This window comes from Protopterus annectens, chromosome 16.part0 (assembly GCF_019279795.1).
Source record: "Protopterus annectens isolate FY-2018-M chromosome 16.part0, PAN1.0, whole genome shotgun sequence".
NCBI classification, from domain to species: domain Eukaryota; kingdom Metazoa; phylum Chordata; order Ceratodontiformes; family Protopteridae; genus Protopterus; species Protopterus annectens.
In genome coordinates, this window is record NC_056750.1 from 483133303 (window position 1) to 483159207 (window position 25905).

General features: G+C 42.8%; 1 protein-coding gene across 4 annotated transcripts in view; it reads right to left on the minus strand.

The window, feature by feature from the left end:
* Positions 1–25905, minus strand: part of MVB12B (multivesicular body subunit 12B) — a 1443639-nt gene that overhangs the window by 803777 nt on the left and 613957 nt on the right. For all 4 annotated transcript variants that reach the window (XM_044058226.1, XM_044058224.1, XM_044058227.1 and 1 more), the window contains one exon: positions 10125–10244. In XM_044058226.1, coding sequence (XP_043914161.1) covers positions 10125–10244 — 120 coding nt within the window. The remainder of the gene's footprint in view (positions 1–10124; positions 10245–25905) is intronic.

The following is a 25905-nucleotide window of genomic DNA, read 5'->3' on the forward strand; positions in this document are numbered from 1 at the left end:
TGAGTGCAGTGAAATGCGAAAGTAATTATTTCTAAGAAAACAAAGGGAATCCAACACACTGGAAAGACAGAATATCATATTTACACATTATTTACAAGCAGAGCAGCATCTCATCAAGAAAAAAAAAATCCAAGTATCCAGTAAAAAAAAATGAGGCTGCTAGCCTTGTTCCATGCTGCAGGGATAAGACTCCCAAATGCACCCCAGGTGAAAGTGGAACAACTAACGACTCCTGCACTGAAGGAGCCAAGCAGGGTAGGAGAAGAACTAAGGGACATAGCCCACTTGTCTCCTGGGGGATGGAGGCTAACTTCCTGGTGGAGACAAGAAAGCTCTTTTCTCGTGTCCAGGGGGGGCAGGAAAAGTCCCTTTTGGAAGCAAGAAGATGTCTTCTGCTGTCATCCCACTGCATGCCCATCCCCTATGCCTTTCCAGGTACATGGGTTAGGGACTGGGTGAATCTAAACAAAAACCTCAAACTATCCCTGATGACTGTCTGAATGACTGCCCCTTCTCAACCACTGCCTTAGTGGTGAGGGAGAATTGGGATGATTTGACATGAAGGGGGCCAATGACTGACTGACTGTGGGGGCAAAGTGTGTTTACTGGTAGAGATCACAAGTTCTGAATAGGACTTGGGCAACTTGAGCTCGCCTAGTAACTCGGGCACCTGCTGGTGCAGGGGCAACAGGAATGATGAGGTACAGCCCACTCACATCTTCCAGGGAACAGTGTGCCAGGATGTACGCTGGGCATGGAGTTAATTTCATGAACATTGGTGGTACAGATAAGGACTGATGCTGTAGTAGGTAGCAAGATAAAAAGGGAACAAACCACAAAATAAGTGGATGTGTTTCTCACAGCACCACTGCATCTTTACCAGGATTACATCAGCCAGCATACCAGGGGGAGGCAGGCATGGCTTAAAGAGAAAGCCATATCTGATCACAGTGTGATGGCCCTGTCCTCTCCTCCCTCTCCCCTGGACATAGAAATGTTCACATACTAAAGGCTATAAGGCTTTCTCATCTGGTGTGAAGAAAACCATCCATAACATAGAAACATCTGAAGTATCCACTCCAAGATGCAGTTCCCCTGAAGAAAACAGCTATGAAGAAACTGGAATTGGAAATCAGTTTTGGCCAAAAATAAGAAAATAATAAGGTTCTTATTTTAGAAATGTATTAAACATGATCACATAAATTATATACAGTAGATACACTCTTGATTCATTATTATAAATATAAGCTCATACACAAGGAACATTTTTTTATAACACACCTTGATATTTGCATGCATACACATGACCACCAGATTAAAACTCATCTGAAAACTAACTGGTGAACTAAACTTCAGGAAGTCAAAGCATCTGAAAGCTAATGAGTAAAATAAATTTCAGGAAGTAAAAACAAAAGTATTTGAACTTCTCCATCAATAATGAATTCTGTATATTGACAGACTTTTCTTTACAGTCTGCACCTCAAACACTTGCTCAAGAACCATTTAAAGGAAATTAATTCTAACAATGATACACCTACAAGAGTGGAGAGGAAATGGATTATCTAAATTCTGGAAGCATTTTTTTTTTATTCCACCGCATAACTAGGAACCGTTTAACAAGTAAGCATTTTTCCAAAATATAAAACTCAATGAAACTTCAAGCAAAAAAAAAAAAAAAAGTTTCAATAAATTGTATTTACAGACTCATATAATTAATACTGAACTGTGCACAGCAGTTGGCATTGCTGGATCACAGCAACCAACTCTCTGGCTCAGTTCTTGGCTGGGGTGCATTCTGTGCAGAGTATATATGCCCTTCCTGCTGCCACATGGGCTTCTACTATTTATTCTTGTTTTCCTTCCATTTACCAATGTGCACTGTAACTGATGATCCTACAAGTGCAAGAATAAATGTTGTGTGTGTGTGTGTGTGTGTGTGTGTGTGTGTGTGTGTGTGTGTGTGTGTGTGTGTGTGTGTGTGTGTGTGTGTGTGTGTTTGCACGTGTGCATGTATGAGCAAATAGTTCCAAGCAATGGAATGCTTGAAGTTGTTGTTGTTGTGTCTTTTGGCTTTTCCCGGTTAGGGGTCGCCACAGCAGAACTCCGGTCCGCTAATGATTGGTAGTTGATTTTTACGTGCCGAGTCACCAGCCCTGACGCACAACCTTCAACGAAGGTATGCCCATTCACGCATGTCTCCACGCAGAAGACGCTCTAGCTGAGAATCGAACCGGACAGCGTCTTACTGTGAGGCGACAATGCTACCGCAGCACCAAAATCACAGCCAATACTGCAAGTAATTCAAGATCAGAGGAATAAGATAAAGTAATTCAACATCATATTAATGAATGCAGTTAGACTTAAAAGCATATCATGTTATCTGTAGATACAAAAATTTTAGGAATGCATTAGGTTATCTGTAGAGGTAAAAACCCTTTGTTCTCTCTCCCTCTCTTTTCCATTACATTTTGTTAATACATTAATTACTCTTGTACCCATCTCCTTTCATTTTTTTCCCCTCAATGCTTATTTTCATATTGTAACTGTCAACCTTCTATGAATAAGAATTTAACTGTCTTTATCCAAATAAAGAAGTTATGTTCTTACCATAACGTTCCATCTGAGTAGTAGACTTCATTCTTCTGCACATATGGGTATACGGATCCGAGCCGGCAAAACTTTTCAAGCATCAGCTCCGAGCTCCAAGATCCTCCCTTACCTATATTACATCACTTCCTCCTATCTAGCCCCAGTTTGAGTTTGCTGACACTAAAAGGCAATATAACCACAATCCTCAACAGGAAAAACCTGAAGAGTGAGGGGGATGGAGGGAGGGAAGGTGCAGAAGAATGAAGTCTACTACTCAGATGGAACGTTATGGTAAGAACATAACTTTTTTATCTGAAGTAGTTGACTTCATTCATTCTGCACATATGGGACAGAGTCCCCAGCTACTAGAATTCCTGGGAGGACCCTATGGAAGGATATTTCTGAGCACCGCAGAGCCAAAGGATGCTCTCCCTCTAGAAATAAGATTCAATTTATAATGAGAGATGAATGTGTGCGAATTGGCCCAAGTCGCTGCCGCACAGATATCGTCTAACAGAACTCTTGACCAAAAAGCTGCAGAAGTGGCCATTGCTCTAGTGGAATGAGCCTTTAATACACCAGGAAGAGATAAATCTTTGTCCTTATAAACCTGTGCAATACAAAGAGTGATCCACCTTGCTAAGGACACTTTCGAAACTGCTTTGCCCAAAACTGGTTTAGAAAAGGAGACAAACAATTGATCCGATTTCCGGAAGGGTTTAGTCCTATGGAGGTAAAAATGAAGCTGTCTATGGACATCCAATAAATGAAGCTTACGATCACCTCTATTCTGGAAATTTGGGAAGAAGACTGGCAAATTTGATTAATATTGGCTGCTGAGGACACTTTGGGGAGAAAGGAAGAATTCGTACGCAGCGAAACCCTATCCTTGTGGAAAACCAAATAGGGGGGCAAGGAGGATAAGGCCTGTAACTCTGAAACTCTCTTGGCTGAAGTGATGGCGACCAAGAAGGCTGTTTTCCATGACAAAAACTTAATCGGAACTGATCCGGCTGGCTCAAAAGGGGGAGAGGTCAAAGCCTGAAGGACTAAAGTCAGATCCCAGGGGGGCACTGTTTCTTTAACTGGAGGTCGCAATAAGAAAGTGCCCTTCAGGAAAGCTTTACACAATTTGACTGAAGCCAAAGCAACCTTATTTTCACCCACATGAAAATTAGAGATGGCAGCCAGCTGAACCTTAATGGTGGAAGCACTTGCGCCTGATCGAAAAAGATCAGCCAGAAAATCCAGTATGACCGGGACGGGGGCTGTAAACGGGTTCAGATTGCGTTGAGAGGCCCAAACGCAAAAACGTCCCCACTTACTATTGTAGAGTTTCCTAGTGGAGGTTTTAAGAGAAGCTACCAGAATATTCTTAATCGGGGACGAAAGTCCGGAGTCCTGATGATCATGGGAACTGGAGCAGCCACGCCGTCAGCTTGAGATTGTCCAGGTTGGGCAGGGGCAAGCCCGACGGGTGAGTGATCAGATCCGGGCATGGATCTAGAATCCAAGGAGGAGCCAACAGATGAGACCATAGGAAGGGAAACCACACTTGACGCAGCCAGAAGGGAGCTATGAGAATGATTTTGCACTGCAGCCGGCAAGCTCTCTTAAGGAACTTTGGAATAAGAGGTAACGGGGGATAAGCATACAGTAGCCCGGGAGGCCAAGCATGGACCAGAGTGTCCCTGGGGACATCCCCCGGAGGGGGGATCAGAGTGAAGAAGTTGCTGCACTTCGCATTGGAAAGAGATGCGAAGAGATCGCAGCAAGGGTTACCCCAAACACGGAAGTTCTTCTCCACCACTGAATGTCTCAGAGACCATTCGTAAGGCAGAAGGATTGCCCTGCTTAGACTGTCCGCTAGAATGTTGGAGTGTCCCGGGATATGCATTGCTATGAGAAACCGGCTGGTGGATATGGCCCACTCCCAAACCCTCATGGCCTCGCGACAAAGGGGGTAGGATCGGGTCCCTCCCTGTTTGTTTATATACCAGACTACAGACATGTTGTCTGATTGAACGGCTACCGTGCCGGAAGGTAGGACAGGGTGGAAGGCTCTCAATGCTAACAGCACTGACCTCATCTCCAGGACACTGATGTGTAGCTTGGTCTCTGGAGGGGACCACGTGCCTTGGACCGTTCTTCCCAGGAAGTGCCCCCCCACCCGAGCTGGGAAGCGTCCATGGTCACCGTGGCTTGAGCCAGAGGGGCTAGGAAGCTGCGCCCCGTGAAAATGTCCGCTGAATGAAGCCACCACTGGAGTGATATTCTGCATGTCTGATTGATTCGAATGTGAAAATTCATCGGAAGGTCTAGCCAGGACCACTGAACTGCCAGATTCCACTGAAGGACTCTCATGTGAAGACGTGCAAGAGGGAGGATAGAGATTGCGGCTGCCATCAAACCCAGGGCCCTGAGAACAACGGCTGCTGTGACTACCAAGTGATCCAAGATCGCCGATACCTGGAGTCTGAGATTTTCTATCCTTTCCGGGGTGAGAAAAATCTTTGACCGAATCGAATCCAACCTTGCCCCAATGAAGTCTAAGATCTGAACCGGAGCCAGGTGGGACTTGTTGATATTGATCGTGATGCCTAACTTGTGAGCCAGACCGAGGAAGTAGTGTAGGGCCTGACACAAGAGACGTTTGGTGGATGCAGCAAAGAGCCAGTCGTCTAGGTAGGGGAATACCTGAATGCCCTTAAGTCTCAGGTGAGCGCTACGACCGCCATAACCTTGGTGAACACCCTGGGGGCTGTGGTGAGACCAAAGGGTAGGTCTCTGAATTGAAAGTGACTGGCCCCTAGCCGGAAGTGCAGAAACCTCCTGGAGCTTCTGTGGACCTTGATGTGATAGTAAGCGTCCTGGAAGTCTAACGAGCACATCCAGTCGCATTCCCTCAAAAACGGTAGAATGGACTGTAGAGTGACCATCCGGAATTTTTGTTTCCCTACCGACAGGTTGAAGATAGACAGGTCCAGAATGGGCCTGAGGTCCCCTGTCTTCTTTGGCACTAAAAAGAACCTGGAGTAGATGCCTGATCCCGACTGATCTGGGGGGACCGGCTTGATGGCTCGTTTTTGTAGCAGCTTCAAAACCTCTAAAGCTGCAGCCTCCCTGTGAGCGGCTGGAACATCTGGAAGACATGCTGGAGTTATGGGACATGAAATGAAGGGGATAGAATATCCTCTGGATATGATGTTTAACACCCAGCGGTCTGCAGTAATGGACTCCCATGCCGCTGGATGGAAGGATAATCTTCCCCCGACTGCCTCCAGTGTAGAGCAGCCAGGCAACCCCTCAGGGTTGCTGTGCGGGTCTGTCGGAAAAAGGTTCCCTAGACCCGAAGATTCTGGGACCCCCTCTGCCTCTGGGACGGCGTCGGTCTTGACCCCCCTCTGCCTCTGGGGGATGAATATTCCCGAGTGTCACGAACGGACTGTGATTTCCAGAACCACATCTTCTTTTGCCCTTTTGGTTCCTGGAATAGGTCCTCTGGGGGTTAGAGAAGCGGATTCCGACGGCTGACAAAGTCTTTCCGTCCTTCTCACTCTGGGTTAGTGTGTCACGTACAGTCTTCCCAAAGAGGGATGATCCATCGAATGGGATGTTGATGAAAGACGCCTTAAAGGGGTCTGCAAATTGACAGCCTGATCCAGGCATGTCACCTCAAGGCAACGGCTGTACCAGCAGCTCTAGCGGCTCCCTCTGTGGCATGAGAGAGGAGAAGCATAGAGGTATTAGTCACTGATTTCAGTGTAGTCATCTTCGCAGTGAAGGACTGCTTGTCCTGCTGCGACAGAAACTCTGGGGGAGACTCAGCTCCGATATAAAGTCTCGCTGCAGTCAGATGACATGTGCCAAGTAATTCAGTGCACGGATAGAAAATGTCGCTAACGAGTACATGCGCTTCCCAAAACGATCCATCGACCTGGACTCCTTGTCTGGTGGATGGACCGAGGAACTCTCCTATACCAGTTCCTTCTTTGCGGCAGCTGCAACCACCAAAGTGTCTGCCAGGGCTCCCTTGGACCATTCCTGCCTGTCTGACGGCGGGGAAAGAATTTTGTCTGGCCTTTTGGGTATAGGCTCTACGGTGTCAGGATCCTTCCACGCCCAAGTGGTGATGAGGTCCACCAAAGGGTCAGCTGGAGGGGAGACCCAGTAAGTAGATGGGCCCAAGCCAAAGGCTTCCAGAAATACGGACTCATCCGCAGAGGGTTTGGGGGCTGACCAACCTCCTCTTTGGCGGAGGATCTCCATAATGTCTCCGAACAAGACGTCCTCGGTAGGTGATCTGGGGGAAGCCTCTCCTTCATCCAAGTCCGTATCAGTGGTAATGGACTCAGGGGAGTCCAAGTGCCTCCTCTTGCACTTGCGCTTATGAGGTTCCTCTCCAGTGTAACTCTCTGGAGAGGATTTGTAAGCCTCTGGGGGTTCCCTGAGGGGAACAACCTGGGGTTGCCTTGGCACGGGCTGTCCCTGAGACAGGGCAATGGGAGCAGAATCCTTAAAACAGAGGGATCTGGGTGGGATCCAAGGATGTGAGCTGAGGTCTCAACCTCTGGGAGAGGACCCTTTCCACTGCCCCGAATGCCGATGGAGAGCACCCTCCGGAGAATGCAAGGAAGAGGCTCTGCCTGGCACCGAAGCAGGGACAGGAGCCGACGGTGGGGTAGTCCGGGCACCGAGGGTGGGATCCAAAAGAGCAAGATCTCGACCCTCGGGTCTGACTCCCCGACCACGGCTCTGAGAACCCCCTGGATCCGAGATCGGATCACAGGAACTCAAGGTGACGGCTGGCATCGAGGAAACAAAAACCATCGGCGCCGACCCCACAGCTCCGAAAGGTCTCGGACCCAAGAACCCCGAAGTGTCGGGTCAGATCGGGGAAGGAGCTATAGGGTGGAACATAGCAGAAGAGGAACCCTCAACAATGGGAGAAGGCCCTGGTAAGACCCCCCCATCTGAATAATCTGGTTCTGGATGAACCTCCTCATAAGCCTGTCCATATCAAGTTCAGATACACTCCGAGTCAATCTGGAGGAAGTGACCGACTCGGGTCTGGGTCGGATCAGAGGGGAGTGCCTCGGCTCCGATGAGAAACGGGGAGAGCGGAGCCGAGGAGAACAAGACATGGGTACCTTGGAAGACTGGCTGGAGAAGGACTCCCGGTCAGGAGACCTTTTCCTGGGCCTGTCCCTCTCTTTATGGCACCTCTCCTTCTCTCTCGTCCCTACCTCTCTGAAACGACTCCAAGGAAGCAAGCCTGGCAGGAGGTTGAGTCCCTGTCTGCACAGAGTCACCAGCTGGGGAGGAAACAGAGGCAGACTCCAGGGCAGAAGCTGGTAACAGACCCTTAACCACAAGCTTAGCCCGACGATCCTTCAACGCCCTAGGATTGAAACCCGAACAAATGTCACAGGAGGCAGAAAGATGGGTGACCCCTAAACATAGAACACACAGAGTGTGGCCATCGGCTGGAGAAAGCTTATGACCACACTCTGTGCACTTTTTAAAGAGAACTTTAGGCTGTTCAGCCATAGCAAAGACAGAAAAAGCCCTAGGGCCCACACACACACACTTAACAGGGATTGGGCCTAGGTGGGAACCAGTGACAATACTACACACACACAAATTAATAACTATCAATAAAATTTTTTTTTTTTTTTAGACCAAAACGACGACCAAAAAAGGAAGGTATACACACTCAGCAATTAGCAATAAAGGACCAAAAACCTTACCAACTAGCTTTGAACTCAGAGACCACGATGCTGACTCAGAGCGCAAACGATATCTGGGGCTAGATAGGAGGAAGTAATGTAATATAGGTAAGGGAGGAGCTTGGAGCTGATGCTTGAAAAGTTTTACCAGCTCGGATCCGAATCGGATCCGTATACCTATATGTGCAGAATGAATGAAGTCAACTACTTCAGATTATATGATATCCATTAACTCATTTCAAGTAGATTGTTTTGCTTTCTCGTGGTTTAGGTTTCCTGTAACTCTTATGCAATGATACATACTCCACTTCCTTCTACCAATTTCACTGCCCTAAAAATCACTAGCATTATTAAACTAATTATACCATTCATAAAAAAAGTAGATCCCATTTAACATAATTCATATTTAAAGGTGTCTCCTGCTTGTTTCAAATATAACAAAATAACACAGCAATTAACATTAAAGCCTCAACCTAATGCTTGACACCATGTCTTCAACCACAAGCTGATAGAATAAGTTACACCCACTTTGTATATTCTTTTCTCTACCCCAGGTTCTTCTCATTTAGTTATCTCCTTCTCTCGCTCATCTTCAGATATACTTCCAGCTATTAAACATGACCACCACAAATTGTGCATAGTGTAAATAATGTAAGCTCTAGCATTCACAGTTACAACATACTGTCTTTTATTACACTAAATGTGCACACATCAACATTAGCAGTGTTGGAGCACCTCATTTGTTGGTACGTAAACATGACAGTGAGAGTTTTGCTACTGCCTGCTTCTTTGCTTTCTTTTTTTGAGCTTAGTCTGAAAATGGTGCACTGAGACTACTGCTTTACTTCAGTTAACAAATTAGAATAAATATAAATGAACTAAACAAAAAAAGCTTTAATATTTACTAGGAAGCTAACATTCAATAAAGCTGACTACAATCGGATTAGACTACGATTGTGGTGGTGATGGCAAAAGCGCTTACCGTAGCCTACGTCAATAAAACAGGAGCAGCTCTGTCAAGTCTTAAGTGAACTCTGTACAGGTGTCCATTAGAAGAGCAATTTGTTTGTAATGATGCACCAGCTGAATCTTATTATGTCAAGGTCACAGAGATAGAGAAGCACAGTGTCCTAATTTTTGGGGAGTTCCAGACAGCCTAACAGCTGTTTTGTTTGTATTTTATTGCTCAAAATCTGCTGGCATAGTAGGTTAAGGTGTGTTTTAAGTGCTCCTCAGCATTAGGGAGGGAGGAGCACGAACCATAAACAATTACATCATCTGCATGTAGAGCTGCAGCACTGGGTGGTATGGTGCTAGTTAAGTTGTTAATATACACAGAATACAGAGCCTTAAGAGGCCCCTACAGTGAAAATGTGTCAAGGTCTAATGGTTGATATAGTCAAAAAACATTAAATATTCTATTATATAAATAGCACTGGAACCAGCTAACAAATAGTACTTGAACTGAAACTGATATTTTAAAATAAGACTATGATCTACTGTAGTAAAGGCTCGCTTCAGCTCAATAACAATCTATATAGCTATCCATTCTTATTTGTTCCAATCCATTTCAAAAGTCAGAGAGAAGTCCATATTTACTAAGATAGTACTTTTCCATTATTCTGGGGTACAATGGATTTTAAAAAGTTTTGTAGGGGGATGCAAAACACTAAGCCTTATGGCACTGACAAAACATATCTATTAGGCATTCCCAATAATCACATCTTAAGAATATGCAACATATTTTAAGAGGTCACCCAGATTAAAAAATGAAAAAGGCACACAAAACAGAGAGAATTAACTTACTTGGAAAGGTTAAGGGCAGGAGCTGCTGTAGAAAGAGGCATTTCATTAGCAGGTGATGCAGGTTCCACAGTTCGAGGAACTTTTCCCATTCTGTACCAAATGCCCATACTATTCAATTCCCTGAGAAACAAAGAGAGTTTTTTGTTTTTTTTTACAATGTATTGGCTACATTCTGAAGATCTAGAAAACAAGATTACTTTATCTACAATATGTAAACAAAGATAAACACTCTGATCCCACAGCGTTCATCCCTCATTATGTACCCTCAATATGTACCCTTTAGAGTTGGTACTGTCCTGGAGATGGAAAAATATGGGTCACATATGAGACTTAGAATGGACTAAATGCTGAGCCAGTCAGCTGTTGAGTGGTTCTAAATGATCAGCAATGCAAACTCCCCAACAATTTCCAAAGTAGAAACAGCAAAACAAGTCACAGAAAACATTTCAATACCATTACATGCTACTTACAGCAGTAGATGTTATGGGGCACTCTTCCAACTTAAGACTACCTTACACAGACATACCACAAATTTTAAACCTGCAATAGTTTCTGCTTAGAAAAAACGTGCTGCACAACGAACAATAAAGAACTGCAAGAAACAGAAGTCTGACACTACTGTTGAAAGGACATCACCATAGGATAAACTGTTACATTTTGTACCATATCAGTTTCCCTATGGGGAAAAAACTTGGTTATCCTCTTCATTAGTCAGCATAAAGCAAGTTTTTCTGAAAGATTACATACTTGGAGATGGACTTGAACATGTGAAGCTATACTGTGTAACATCATATGACTGCAGAGGCATGTTTGTTCCTGGTGCGCACCAGTTTGTCCCTTACTTTGGTAACCATTCTCTTTCAAATAAAAAAAAGTATGTGTGAATGTGTACATATATATGGGTACAGTCTGAAATATTGAACACTCAAATAAGCAAACATTGCTTTCAATAGAGTTTTTACCACCAACATTTTGTATGGGATAGTGATACAGCAGGATAAAGGAATTTGCCCTTACCCCACTGTAGTTTGCTCTCAGAGTTGGTACATACCTTGCTTACCCACACAAAAAAAAAAAAAAAAAAAAAAAAAAAAAGATTTTGCACTTTTGTTGTTTTTGATCATTTTAAATTTCAGGGACTCCTCCAGCAGCAACAGCAGCAGCTCTCTCAGGAATAAGCCACTTGCTTCCACCCAGTGCCCAACCAGGGTGGGGGACAGAAGACTGGGAAGGGATGAATACCACCTTCCAAAAAAGACTGGGAACAGCTTGGGAGAACCTCAATGATAGGTAATAAGAGTGACCTCCACCTCAGCAAACCAAGTGCGGATTTAGGAAATAAGATTTCTCGATATTCTTTCATGAGTTTAATAAATGAATCCTTAATATTTCTTGCCTTTCTGGACATTAGACTTGGAGATATAAAATTTATTTAGTATTTCTAACATTTAATTCTGCTACTGTTTCATTTTATTTCTACACCAAGTTAAAATGTTCCCATATGGGCATGATTTAAGAGAATCACACATTCTATTTTTCTTTAGTGTCTTCTTTATTAACTACTCCTAAAAAGGTCTGTTTCAGTATGCAGCCATTTCTGAAAGTCATAACTTAGTTATATATGCCGGGATTCTACTTATTAGAATTTACTGACAAACTGAGACTTAAGTCAATATAAACAGGAGGACAATGAGGAATTTTAAAATGAATAACTTTAGAGACCATGTCTTGAGTCAAAGATTCATCTGTTACCAACTGAGTATACCTAAAGCAGAAGAAAACTGAGAAAAGCAGAGAGTCTTCATCCTTCATTCTGTACGCATCTCTTATGATTGGCATGTTTGTCCAATTTTTATGCACTTTTACATTCACAAAAATCTCTGAGTCCTTTAAGGCTCATGTATGACTTATTTATATGATTAAAATTGCCTCCAAAATTGACTACCTTTCATATTATCTAAAATAAACTTGTTTCTTTTTTTATATTTAACACCAACATCTGGAATCCAGTATATATTAGCCACAGTAATAATTTGGTTTTCATACTCAACAATTACCATAGAAAATATAATATACTTGTTATATTTAAATACTTATTCTTGGCATAAATGTTTTCTCCATAGGATTTCTATATCCCTTCCCTTGTTTCTGAAGGGAGACTGAATTAAGATCTCACACTGACTAAAAGCTATTTTGTTCACTTGCAATGATATCACTTTCTAGAAGAAAGATGATTTGTGACTTATTTGTATTTACATATTTACTGAATCTATTTTTTGGCTGATGTTTAATGATAGATCTTTAAATCATTAACGTTTTTGTAAAACAACAGCAAGATCCATCATAGAAAACAAAAAACTTTTAGTTATGTACTTACCATAACTTCGGATGTATGGGATCCATCTCGCCTACATTCATGACAGATGGGTTCGGAGCCGATCCATCGGCTCCGACTCGGCAACTTATACACTAGCACGAAGTCTCTCATTGGCTGGGCTACTCCCTATCCCAGGATGCACTACACCTGCTTCCCCAGATCTTGTTTGTTCGCTTTCATACACCCATGTAAACACAGAAAAACTATTAGTCACTATAACCAACTAAAGTTCTTCAAGAAAGAACGCCAAGAAAAAAGTGACTACAGCTCCTCTAAATCCAAATGGAAGGGGGAAGGAGGGTGGGTACTTATGAATGTAGGCGAGATGGATCCCATACATCTGAAGTTATGGTAAGTACATAACTAAAAGATGTAATGGGATCCTATCTCGCCTACATTCATGATAGATGGGACAGCGTCCCTAGCACCTACATCCCGGGTGGCTCATTGGAACACACTCCTGAGAACTGTGGAACCAAAGGAAGCTCTGCCTCGAGAAACCACATCCAATTTGTAATGAGAAATAAAAGTGTGCGGAGAAGTCCAGGTAGCCGCAGCACAAATATCATCTATTGATAACTTGGAGTGAAAAGCTACGGAAGTAGCCATTGCCCTGGTAGAATGAGCCTTGACTGGAAAGGGAAGGTCTTTATTAGCCTGTGAATAAATAAAAATGATACAATCTTTAATCCATTTAGATATGGAGGCTTTTGTTACTGGTTGACCCAATTTGTTCACTGCAAAAGAAACAAACAATTGATTTGATTTCCGCGTTTGAGCGGTTCTATTCAAATAAAAACGTAGTTGTCTATGTACGTCCAATTGATGCAAAGTATATTCTGCGTTATTGGAGAATTCTGGGAAAAAGACAGGGAGTTCTATAGTTTGTTGCATACAGAAAGAGGAGGCCACTTTTGGTATAAATGCAGGGTTTAATTTCAATGAAACTCTATGCTTGTGAAAAATCAAATAGGGAGGATCAGAACAAAGAGCTTGAAGTTCTGAAACTCGCCTAGCAGATGTTATGGCTACTAAAAGGCCGTTTTCCAAGACAGAAATTTTAAATCACAAGTAGCAGCTGGTTCGAAAGGACGGGCAGTTAGGGCAGCAAGAACCATATTCAAATCCCAAGGGGGAACAGGCTGAGATAAAGGAGGCCTAAGGAGCCAAGCCCCTTTAAGGAAAGCCTTACAAAGTTTGTGAGACATCAATGAAGGTTCAAAAGAAGCATGAAAATTAGAGATCGCTGCTAATTGAACCTTAATGGTAGAAACTGAAGAGCCCGACTGAAAAAGGGAGGCCAGAAAATTCAGAACCTCCGATACTGGTGCAGTGAGAGGATCTATACCCCGTTCTTGAGCCCAGAAGGCAAACCTTTTCCATTTACTGGAATAAAGTTTGATGGTGGAAGGTTTATGAGAAGAAGACAGTATGTGAACCACTTCCGGCGAAAGAGCATTGTCTCAGACTAAGGATGGAAGTGGAGTAACCATGCTGCCAACTTCAAGGACCTGAGAGATGGATGACGCCGTCCTGACTGGTGAGTCAACAGGTCTGGCACTGGATCCAGAAACCATGGACCTTCTATCGCATGCCTCTGTAGGAAGGGAAACCAAACTTGACGAGGCCAGTGCGGGGCAATCAAAATCATCTCGCTCTCCAAGTAAATGGCCTTCTGTATCACCCTCGGTAGGAGGGGGAACGGAGGGAAGGCGTAGAAGACCGGGGCCAAATGTGAGTCAGAGCGTCCCTGGGAATCTGTCCCTGAGAAGGAAACAGTGTGAAGAACTCTCTGCATTTCGCATTGTGAGGGCTGGCAAACAGGTCGCAGCAAGGAAGACCCCATCTGTCGAAGATTTTCGCAGCTATACTCTGTTTGAGGGACCACTCGTGGGGTAAAAGAATGGTCCTGCTTAATCTGTCCGCAATCACATTGGACTTCCCCGGTATGTGCGTTGCCATTAGAAAGCGGTTGGTAGCTACCGCCCAGTGCCAAAGTCTCATGGCTTCTCTGCATAGTGGGTAAGACCTGGTTCCACCTTGCTTGTTTATGTACCACACCACCAACATGTTGTCGGATAGGATAGTAATCGGGCCCTGTGGGAGAGCGTGGAGTACCAATAGTACCGCTCTCATCTCCAGGACATTGATATGCAAATGCGTTTCCTGGATCTGCCATGTGCCTTGGACCGACCTGTCCAGGTAATGACCCCCCCACCCTACCTGGGAGGCGTCCGTAGTCACAGTGGCAATGGGACGTTGAGGTATAAAGGGTCGCCCCTGGTCGAGATTTGATTGGAGAAGCCACCAATGAAGATCTCAACGGCAACTTTCCGTGATTATGATTAAATGGTTCAAGGGAAGTTCCTGATAGGACCATTGAACCGACAGTAGCCATTGTAAAATTCGCATGTGAAGTCTGGCCAAGGGAACTAAAAGTATGGTCGACGCCATCGAGCCCAACAGTTGTAGGATCCGATGGGCCGGGGCTCTTTGTAGGGGGAGACAGGATTTGACTTGATCTTGTAAGACCTGAATTCTTGCTGCCGGTAAATAGGCGCGCATTCCTTTTGTGTCTAAGTCTGCGCCTATGAAAGTAATACGCTGAGATGGCTGTAGTACAGATTTTTGCAAATTGAACGTGATCCCCAAGAAACGGCCCAAGGTGAACGTGGCTCTGAGCGCTTGGAGTAGTAGATGCTCGGAGGTGGCAGTAAGGAGCCAGTCATCTAGATAAGGAAACACCTGGAATCCCAGACTTCTCAGGTGAGCAGTTACCACTGCCAGACATTTGGTGAACACCCTGGGGCTGTGGTGAGACCAAAGGGCAGTGCTCGGAATTGAAAATGACTGGCTCCGAGGCGAGCGTAAATGTCTCCTGGACTCTCGAGCTATGGGAATGTGATAGTAAGCGTCCTGGAGATCTATGGAGCACATCCATGCATTTTTTCCAGCAAAGGAAGAATAGATTGAAGAGTGACCATTCGGAATTTGGACTTCTTTACGAAACGATTCAATGAACTGAGGTCCAAAATGGGCCTGAAGTCCCCTGTCTTTTTTGGTACCAAAAATAACTTTGAGTAAGTTCCTGATCCGATCTGGTCGATGGGGACAGGCTGGATGGCTCTTTTTTCTAGCAGCTTTGAAACCTCTAATGCTGCCTGATCCCGCTGACTGGGTGGTACGTCCGGGATTTCCCTTAAAGAAAGGGGGGGGTTTGTTGAAGGGTATGATATATCCTCCGCTAATAATGCGAAGCACCCACCGATCGCTTGTTATGGATTCCCAAGCTTGTGGGTGCGCCGCAAAGCGACCCCCGACTGGCTCCGGAGTTGCACAGTTGGGCAACAACTCAGGAACGCTGGTTGTATGAAGAACCACGAAAGGAATCGCGGTCTCCAGAGTTACGGGGGCCTCTGCCACCTCTGGGGCGGCGTCTTCCAAAATTCCCCCCCCCCCCGCCTCTGGAGGGGGAATCACTGGGTGGAGTAGAGAAAGACTTTTGGGATTTTTTAAACCACATTTTCCCTCCTCTCCCAGCCTTGGGATAAGGCCTGGAAGGAGCGGAAAAACAGGCCCCAACGGCAGTCAAAGTCTTGCCCTCCTGCTCGCACCGAGTTAGTGTGTCCTTCACCTTGGGTCCAAACAAAGATGACCCATCAAAGGCGTCGGCGAAGGAAGACTTGAAGGCCTCCATGAGCGAACACAAGCGTAACCAGGCTTGCCTCCTGAGGGCAACGCCTGTTCCCGCTACTCTACTCGCCTTCGGCCGCATCTGAAATGAGCCTCATGGACGAGTTAACGATAGAAAAAAGGGTAGTCATCTGTGCGCCAACAGTCGGGGCCAGCGCCTCAGGTAGATTACCAACAATAGAGTCATTTAGCTCTTTGAGAAGATCCCTTTGGAGCCTCGTAAAATGACATAAGTAGTTCAGCGACCGTAAGGTAAAGGCCGCTGAGGACAGGGTAAGCTTCCCGTACCTATCCATACTCCTAGAATCCTTATTAGGAGGATGAATAGACGTCGAAGCCTCTGCCACGTCCTGCTGTGTGGCAGAAGCCACCACCAAAGCATCTACAGGCACACCCTTTGTGAGAAATTCCTTCTGGGGGCTGACAAAATTTATTGGGCCTCGCAGGCACCGGTTCCACAGAATCAGGGTGTTCCCACACCCTTGAGAAACCAAATCAAGGAGTTCATCGAGGGCGGAGACACCCAGGAGGCGGAAGGCTGGGCCCCAAAGGCCTTGAGGAAGACTGACTCCTCAGCTGAAGGGGTTTTGGCTTGCCAGTCACCTCTCTGTCTCAGAATCTCCAAGATATCTGAGAAGGAGATATCATCCGAAGATGATTTGGGCACCCTTCTGCGTCATCGAGGTCAGTATCCGATGTAATAGACTCATCTTGGGAGTCTACGTGCTTCCTCTTACACAATTTCTTCCGTGGGGGTTCGTCCGAAGCAGTTTCGGACGGACCACCCGGAAGAAGGGAACCCCCGATGGGGGTATCCTCAGGCCCTGGGGCCCCGCTGCCGGGGAGCTGCAACACAACAGAGGCACCAGTCTCCAAATCTAGGGACGGTGAGGTAGAATCTAGTTGAACCGGCAAAGGCATGGCCAGCGCGCTCCTCATGGCCTCAAAGGCCGGACCTCCAGAATCCAAGGAGGTCACTGGTCTAGAGGCCACAATGGCACTGGGAATTCCAGCAGCCGATGCTCCGAGAGGAAGACTAGGCACCGAAGCACCTAATCCCAAAGTATTCCCTCGGGCCCGGCTGAAGAGGTCGCAGTACCAAACCCTGAACCGGAGGACAGGGTAGGAAGCATAGTCGGAGCCGAAGGCCTGTAAGGGGTCTCTGCTCCGACCGTATGGCTCCACATTGCTCCACCACCACCGGCTCCAACGGCTCCGAAGAGGTTGGAGGAGGAATCAAATGTGTTGGAGGGGGGATCGGCTCCGAAGCAAACTGTGCTGGAGCCGAGACCATTTTAGTAAACACTGGAGTTTGGAAAAGCCTCTGTAAAACCCTATCCAGGTCCGAATCTGACAGTCTCGAGGATTTAGAGGAGGTAGACACTCGAGAAGACTTTCCTCTCGGCTCCGAGAGAAGGGGACCGGCTCCGAAACGGCTCCAATACTGTCGGCGCCGACTCCACCACAGCATGGACCACCATCGGCACCGAAGGAGCCTTCTTCGGAGCCGAGGGGGAAGAGTCTGAGCTGCACACTTCCACCGGCTCCGAAGCCACTGGAACCGATGGAGGTGATTCACCTCTCGATACTCCAACTTGCGGCTCCGAAGGCAATGGAGCCGAAGTAAGAGGTACCGAGGCAGACCCTTCGACCCACGGCCCCGAAGTCAGTGGAGCCGAGGAAGAAGAGGTCAATTTAGTCTTTTTAGAGGTCGGCTCCGACGGACTTGTCGGTGCCGACGATCTTTTCTTTTTGGAAGCAGCAGGAGGATTTAAGGCTTCCTCAAATGAAGGTTTTATAAGCCCTTTCAATATCAACTTGTTCTTGCGTTCTTGAAGAACTCTAGCAGAGAAAGCATGACATACGCTACAAGTCTCTTGTAGATGTTTCGGCCCCAAACAATAAACGCAGACTGAATGACTGTCTGTGATTGACATTTTATAACTGCACCGAGTGCATTTTTTAAAACCTGACTTGTGTTCCTTGGACATAGTACAGGCCCTAAACAAGTATGACTTTACCACAATTAGTAAGCACTATCACAAAATTGCGCCAACTGACAAGCGCGAGACACACTGGCGCGAGTACTTAAGAAAAACATTTTACCTCACAAACAAACAGACAAAACAAGTCCAACGGCCCAAAGCCCTCTAATTTAAACGGGCTTGGCCCGAAAACAATTAACCACAAAAGGTAATAAAAGTTAAATAGCACACAAAGGTAGGGCAAAGGCCCTCTAACTTAAACGGGCCTTGCCCGACTGAAAAAATAAAGTACCAGAAGACACTCAAACACTCAAAAGTAGCAAATAGTAAGGAATAACAAGGAATAGCTGTTAAAACAGCTGTTTGGTTAATATATGACAAAAAAAACCCCAAGGTCAAAGACCAATAAAGGTAAAAGAACCACTTAGCTCCAGCCAAGTCGAGACCACGTCCAGCTTGTAAAGCGGCAAACGAGATCTGGGGAAGCAGGTGTAGTGCATCCTGGGATAGGGAGTAGCCCAGCCAATGAGAGACTTCGTGCTAGTGTATAAGTTGCCGAGTCGGAGCCGATGGATCGGCTCCGAACCCATCTGTCATGAATGTAGGCGAGATAGGATCCCATTACATCATTTGTTAAAAATATATCACTGAGCAAACTAAATAGAATTTTTATACTAACGTTTTAAACTACTTTTGTCAACAATATCCATGCAGTAAGACTTTTAAATAAATTTGTTCAGACATTAAAAACTAAATTAAACAAAATTTGAAACCCCATTAAAAGCCCTTCTACAAATGATTTATTCCTAGTTAATAAGATTAACTAATCTCTTCCTCTTACCTACCAATCCAAAATGCTATTGCAGCTATACGCTTCTTTTTATCCATGAATCTACAGAGATATTTATAGAGGACACTGAAGCAGTGAAAGACTTCCATGACTTATTTTAAGCTTTCAGAAATGAGTTTCTAATAAATAAATATGTAAACAGTCTTCCTGCTCATAAAGAGAAAATATTTTACAAGGACGTGACATTAAACATGTAACTAATTTGTATTCATTGGTACAGTTACTATCACTCTCACATTTAAAAATTACCATACTTTAATAAAGAGGTAAGAACTAACCTATAAAATTTTGCACAAGCCTTTTAATAAATCCATGAAATAAAACAGACTTGTCATTGCTCATTAAAATAACCAAATCAATGACATTCACTACCATTCTAAATCAACAAGAGCCGATACACAAACAAAATGTGACCTTTAAATTTTATGGCATATGTGTTAAAGGGATCACACTACAGGTGGATGAAGTAGGAGTCCTTGAACTTCAGGTGCCCAAAGTTCAAGACACAGAATCAGATCATCAAGCTCTGTTTTCCCTACAAGTCTATAGGACATTGATTTCTTATGTGCACCAGTAGTGATGTCCTTTTTAGGAGATTAATTACTTTTTCAAGTTTGTAAGACCATGGTATACAAGTTCAAGGGGACTTGTCACTATCACCATAAAAACAAACATCTACATTTTCACCACAAAAACAAACATCTACATTTTAGTTATGAGTTTTTTGTTTTGGACATTAGATTTTGCTGATTCTGATAATCTGTGGTTTGGTGTTCAACAGCCTGCAGTGGCAATGTAAAATGAATCAGAACTTCCTTATAGATTAACTTTTCAGAAGCAAATACCTTAACTTAAACAATAAGGTAGGTTTCCAATTCTCCTCTCTCAAGGTTCAATCAAGCTGTGCCACACTTTTTCTTGGATATATGTTGTCCAGTGATATTTAATTGTTCATAAAAACACAAACATAAAACATCTGTAATAAAATAATGAATCTGTTTGTCAAATTAACATTTTCATGTATTACTTTAAACTTTTCACTGTGACATCTCAAGCCAAATGTACATCTGTCAAGGAAGGTATGTTTTTAGAAATCATCATACATATCCAGGACATGCCCAGTACATCCTCTTCAAATGCCAATAATATTTTAACAGAAAACAGAAAAAGATTTAAATAAAAGGATGCCTTGTCAGTCCAAATATCAACAGAAGAAGCAGAAGTGAGCTATAACTGCCTGCTACCACCACATAACTATGTATCAGCAATCAATCCCACACAACGTAAGAAGCAAGGAACAGCAATTTTGCTTCACTACTCTCAAAGACAAATCTGTACTTGTGACTTCAAAAAATAAAACAGCATACCAAGAGACTACCTTATGCCATGACACAAATAAATTCAAGTTGTAGGGATTGCTCTTTATCTCCAATATGAGATGCAAGAAACCTCACTCTGTTATGTAATGCATTAAAGTTAAAGTGCTACGTAAATGAGAATCAAGGCTCACTATCATAGAGCCAGTTCTGCAGAACAGGAAAGCCATATTTGCAAAATGACCACATTTTGGCAGTAATGAGATACAAAAAGCACGTTCTGCTCATGAATCCAAACAAAATGGTAATAAATACAATGATAATTTTTTTCCATTCTGATCATCTTTTTTCGGCTGTTCCCGTTAGGGGTCGCTACAGCGGTTCATCTGTTTCCATTTCTTCCTGTCCTCTGCATCTTGCTCTGTCACACCAATCACCTGTATGTCCTCTCTCACCACATCCGTAAACGTTATCTTAGGCCTCTTCCTCTTTTCCTGTTACCTGGTAGCTTCATCCTTAGCATCTTTTTCCCAATATACTCAACATCCCTCCTCAGCACATGTCCAAACCGTGCCTCTCTGGCTTTGTCTCCAAACTTTCCAACCTGGGCTGACCCTCTAATATACTTATTCCTAATCTTGTCCACCCTCGTCACACCCAGTGCAAATCTTACAACATCTTTAACTCTGCCATATCCAGCTCAAACTCCTGCCTTTCTGTCAATGCCACTGTCTCCAACCCATATAACATAGCTGGTCTCACTACACTCCTGTAGACCTTCCCTTTAACTTTTACTGGTAGTCGTCTGTCATAAATCACTCCTGACACTCTTCCCACCCTGCCTGTACTCTCTTCCACACTCACCGTTACTCTGAACTATTGATCCCAAGTATTTAAACTCATCCACCTTCGCCACATCTACTCCTTTCCATTCTGATATGAAAACATATTATTTATACCATATTTGATACCTTTGGTATCTCAGCACAATGCTATTCATTCATTACAGTGCTGTTTCAAGATATCATCTCATTTCCAAATGAAATCGTAAAGAAATGTCATCTAGCATATAAGCGAGTATAAAAGATTAATTTTAATAGTATATGGCTTTGTTACATGGTGGGGAATAAAAGCTGAACCCACCCCGCAATGAAAATGGTAAGCCATTATTTACTACTGAATCAAAGGAAACCATCAAGGGGAAAAATAATGGAGAACAACTAATAACCATAAATGATCATATAAATATTCAGCAGCAATTAACATAACATGGGCTCAGCTTAAATGTTGCTTTATTAGGGTTATTTACCTAAATAAAATGTTCCCTATGTTGTATTATATTTAAAAAAAATAAAAACATAATTCTAATAATGTCACCAAATAAATAATTACTAAAAAAGAATGAATAAAGTAGGTAATACTAGTTAAACATGAATATGTTTTTGCCTTACTACAGTTTTGCCTCTGTAAAGGATATTGTGTCACTTCCCTTGTTTTTTCAGAAAATTCAAAAACTCTATTCGTTTTTTCCCGTTTTCCAAGTCTTCAATTTTGTTGATTAATGAGGTACCTGGTATTCCATCATTAATAACAATTATATTTGAGATTCTTCCTCTTTTATTCTTCCAGTGTCGAGTGCCTTCTCCACATCATGAATTGTAACAGTCTGATTTTCAATCACAGACGCTACTATATTAGTCTATTTTAGAAGTATGCCTATCGTGTTTTGAGATATGTCCACTTTTTTTAAAAGTTACAATATAAAAGACGGATCATACTGAAAAAAAATTTAGAGGCATTCCTGCATAAGTAGACATTAAAGAGCTAATTTATTAGAATGGTCCAACCAAGATTTCAAAGGAAAGTTTATTTGACAAAAAATGTCTTCTCTCAATTTTTTGTGATAAAGCTTTATAGACTTTCTTATCAGAAGATCCAAACTGGCATCAATTTGTATCGTCACTTGCCAGTCAATATTTCATCTTCCATCAGTATTCACTAAAGGTGCTGCTACATCCTTATTCAGACATGCTTGCTTAAATTTCTTGTCAATTAACTTAAACTAAGGGTATTAGTCTACATATCCACCTCTATAAAAAGGTGATATTCTTATCTTTTACATTTACATATAATATGATCAATACACTTACATCCTACCAACAAGCCCAGGATCATGCACTACATAAACTCTAAATTGCGTCTTTCCAATCTTTCACATTTTGTTACAATGTAAAACCTGGTATACAGCAATTAAGGAAAAAGTACATCCACACTTTCATACTACCAGCATATACAGCAGTCAATTATAACACTCACCCCTTACTGCATACTACACAACAGCTTAATTATACAACATCCAACTTACATTTAAAAATGTATTAAACACATATTAGTAGGGAAAAAAAACTTCTTGTACAGTGGATATAAAAAGTGTACAAACCCCTGTTAATATGCCAGGTTTTTGTGATATAAAAAGAAGAGACCACAATCATTTCAAAACTTTTCCCACCTTTAATGTGACCTATAACCTGTACAATTCAATAGAAAAAACAAATTTGTTAGAGGAAAAAATAAAAACGTTCAATAAGCTGGTTGCTTAAGTGTGCACACCCTTAAACTAATACTTTGTTGAAGCACCTTTTGATTTAATTACAGCATTCAGTCTTCTTGGGTAGGAGTCTATCACCATGGCACATCTTCACTTGGCAATATTTACCCACTCTTCCTTGCAAAAGCACTCCAAATCTGTCAGAATGCGAGGGCATCTCTTGTGCACAGCCCTCTTCAGGTCACCCCACAGATATTCTATTGGATTTAGGTCTGGGCTCTGGTTGGGCCATTCCAAAACTTTAATTTTCTTCTGGTGAAGCCATTCTTTTGTTGATGTGGATGTATACTTGGGGGTCACTGTTGTGTTGAAAGGTAAAACTCTTCTTCATCTTCAGCTTTCTAGCAGATGCCTGAAGGTTTTGGGCCAAAAGTGACTGGTATTTGGAACAGTTCACAATTCCCTCTACCTTAATTAAAGCCCAAGTTCCAGCTGAAGAAAAGCAACCCCAAAGCATGATACTGCCACCACCATGCTTCACCATGGGGAAGGTTCTTCTGGTGATGCGAAGTGTTGTTTTTGTGCCAAACGTACCTTTTGGAATTGTGGCCAAAAGGTCAACCTTGGTCTCATCAGACCACAACACATTTTCCCATATGCTTTTAGGTGACTTGATGTACTGTTTTGTAAATTGTAGCTGGGCCTGGATTGTTTTCTGTGTATGAAAAGGCTTCTGTCTTGCAACCCTACCCCATAGTTCAGACATATGGAGAATACGGTTGATTGTTGTCACATACAATACACAACCAGTACTTGCCAGAAATTCCTGCAGCTCCATCAGTGTTGCTGTAGGTCACGTGGCAGCCTCCCTGACCAGTTTTCATCTATACTTTTCATCAATTGTGGAAGGACATTCAAGTCCTTTGCAACTTCACTGTTGTCCCATATTTTCTCCACTTTTTGATGACTGTCTTCACTGTGTTCCATGGTATATCCAATGCTGTGGAAATTTTTTTTTGTACACTTCTCCTGACTGATACCTTTCAACAATGAGATCCCTTTGATGCTTTGTAAGCTCTCTGCGAACCATGGCTTTTGCTGTAGCAGTCAACTGAGTAAATGTCAGGAAAATCTTACTTGGCCAGCTGAACTTTATTTGGGGTTAATCAGAGTCTCTTTAATTGATTTTTAATTGATTGATTTTTTTTTGTTCTGTGTACCCAAGAAGAATGAATACTGTAACTCAAAAGGTGCTTCAACAAAGTATTAGTTTAAGGGTGTGCACACTTACACAACCAGCTTACTGTACGTTTTTCATATTTTTCCCTTAACAGATTTGTTTTTCAATTGATTTGTACAGGTTGTAGGTCACATTACAGGTGGGAAAAGTTTTGAAATGATTTATTGTGGTCTCATTTTTTATATCATAAAAACCTGGCATTTTAACAGGGTTGTGTACACTTTTTATATCCATGTAGCTACTTCTTCACCTCTTCAATGCTTTTCTAAACATTAAAAGACAGACTCCAATTTGTTAATACAGTCATCAAACTTCCTATCATTTTTCAAACATTTCCCACAGACCCACAAGTTTAAATTCATGAACTACATTTAATAGGAATGATGTTTTATAGTGCTCCCATTTATTCACTCATTTCACATTGTTACTGGTCTTCTTCCTGATCTTAACCTCCCAACACCAATCTCTGGTTCAAGTCAAAGGTGCTATTTATCTTTCCATTCAGCTCCTTTTTTTTTTTTTTCTTTTGTCATCTAAACTTTGCGACAAACTCAAAAGAAATTCTCAAATCCCTACATTACAAAGAGCTCCTTTTCCACTGAAGCATCTCTCGGTTATTCATCTGTAAACCAGGCATAGGCAGATTGGTCCATTCTAAAAGAAGATTACACATACTACATCATATCATGGACAACTATTATTGAAACCGGCTAGATTATTCGCATTAGTTATCTTTACTGTTTGTGCACCCATAATCAATTTTAAGAGCACTTCAAAAGGTTTTTCCCAATTGTATCACTACTTTCAGACTACATCTTGCTCCAATCGCTTTCTCAGCTATGTAGTTAACTCAGACAAATTAGGTATAAATTACACATTACTGCATCATTCTCAGAATCTAGGTATTGTGTGCATGTCTCCAAGCTTCAGCACTAATAGTACTCTCTGAATTTTTTTCTTTACCAAGTTTCAGTACCTCGGATGTTAATATAAGACGAATGCACCTCAAACTTCTCATTCTTATTACCTTGAAATTACTGCACACTTAACATAATACTTGTTAGCTGTAAGGTTCCCTTATTGTGCCCGTCTCACACACGACCTTAAACTCACACCACTGACTCTATTTCCAACATCTTGCAAGCCTTCAATTATTTCAGCAGCCCCTTGGAATACCTCTGCTGCTGAAAATAACAAATGAGTGTCTATGGAATCCCCATCATCTTAATGGCATACTAACCATACACAACATGCTTCATAGGCATATCTGCCAAATAAAAACATCATCTGCATGTTGTACTGAAAACAAAAAACATTTGGCATTCTTGAGACAAGTTCCTTGGCTATAAGCAATGGGTAATGCCCTATGAATCACTTTATTTAAATTTTGGAGTAAATGTGAAGTATGTTTTTGTTCAATGCAGCAATTATACTATTTGCCAATTTGGTCAGCTCTGCAAGTTTAATGAATTAAGCTTTCCACCTTATTCTTTCCCTGCTCAGTTTTACACCCGAGAGCTTTTGATACTTTTTTGAATAACGCATCATTAGCACAGTATTTGGGTTTATGTGATATTCTGTTGGCAAACATATTAATCCTGCAAATAAATTAGCACAGTCATGCAAGACGTCACTGTTCCAGCCCAGCTCTGTTATCAAACATCTCTCAGACTGCACATCTGATGTTACACGTGTCCTTTTGTTTACTCCTTTTACTATTTGCAGCTTCGTCATAGGTGAAATAAACCCATTGTCCTTATATACTGTTATTT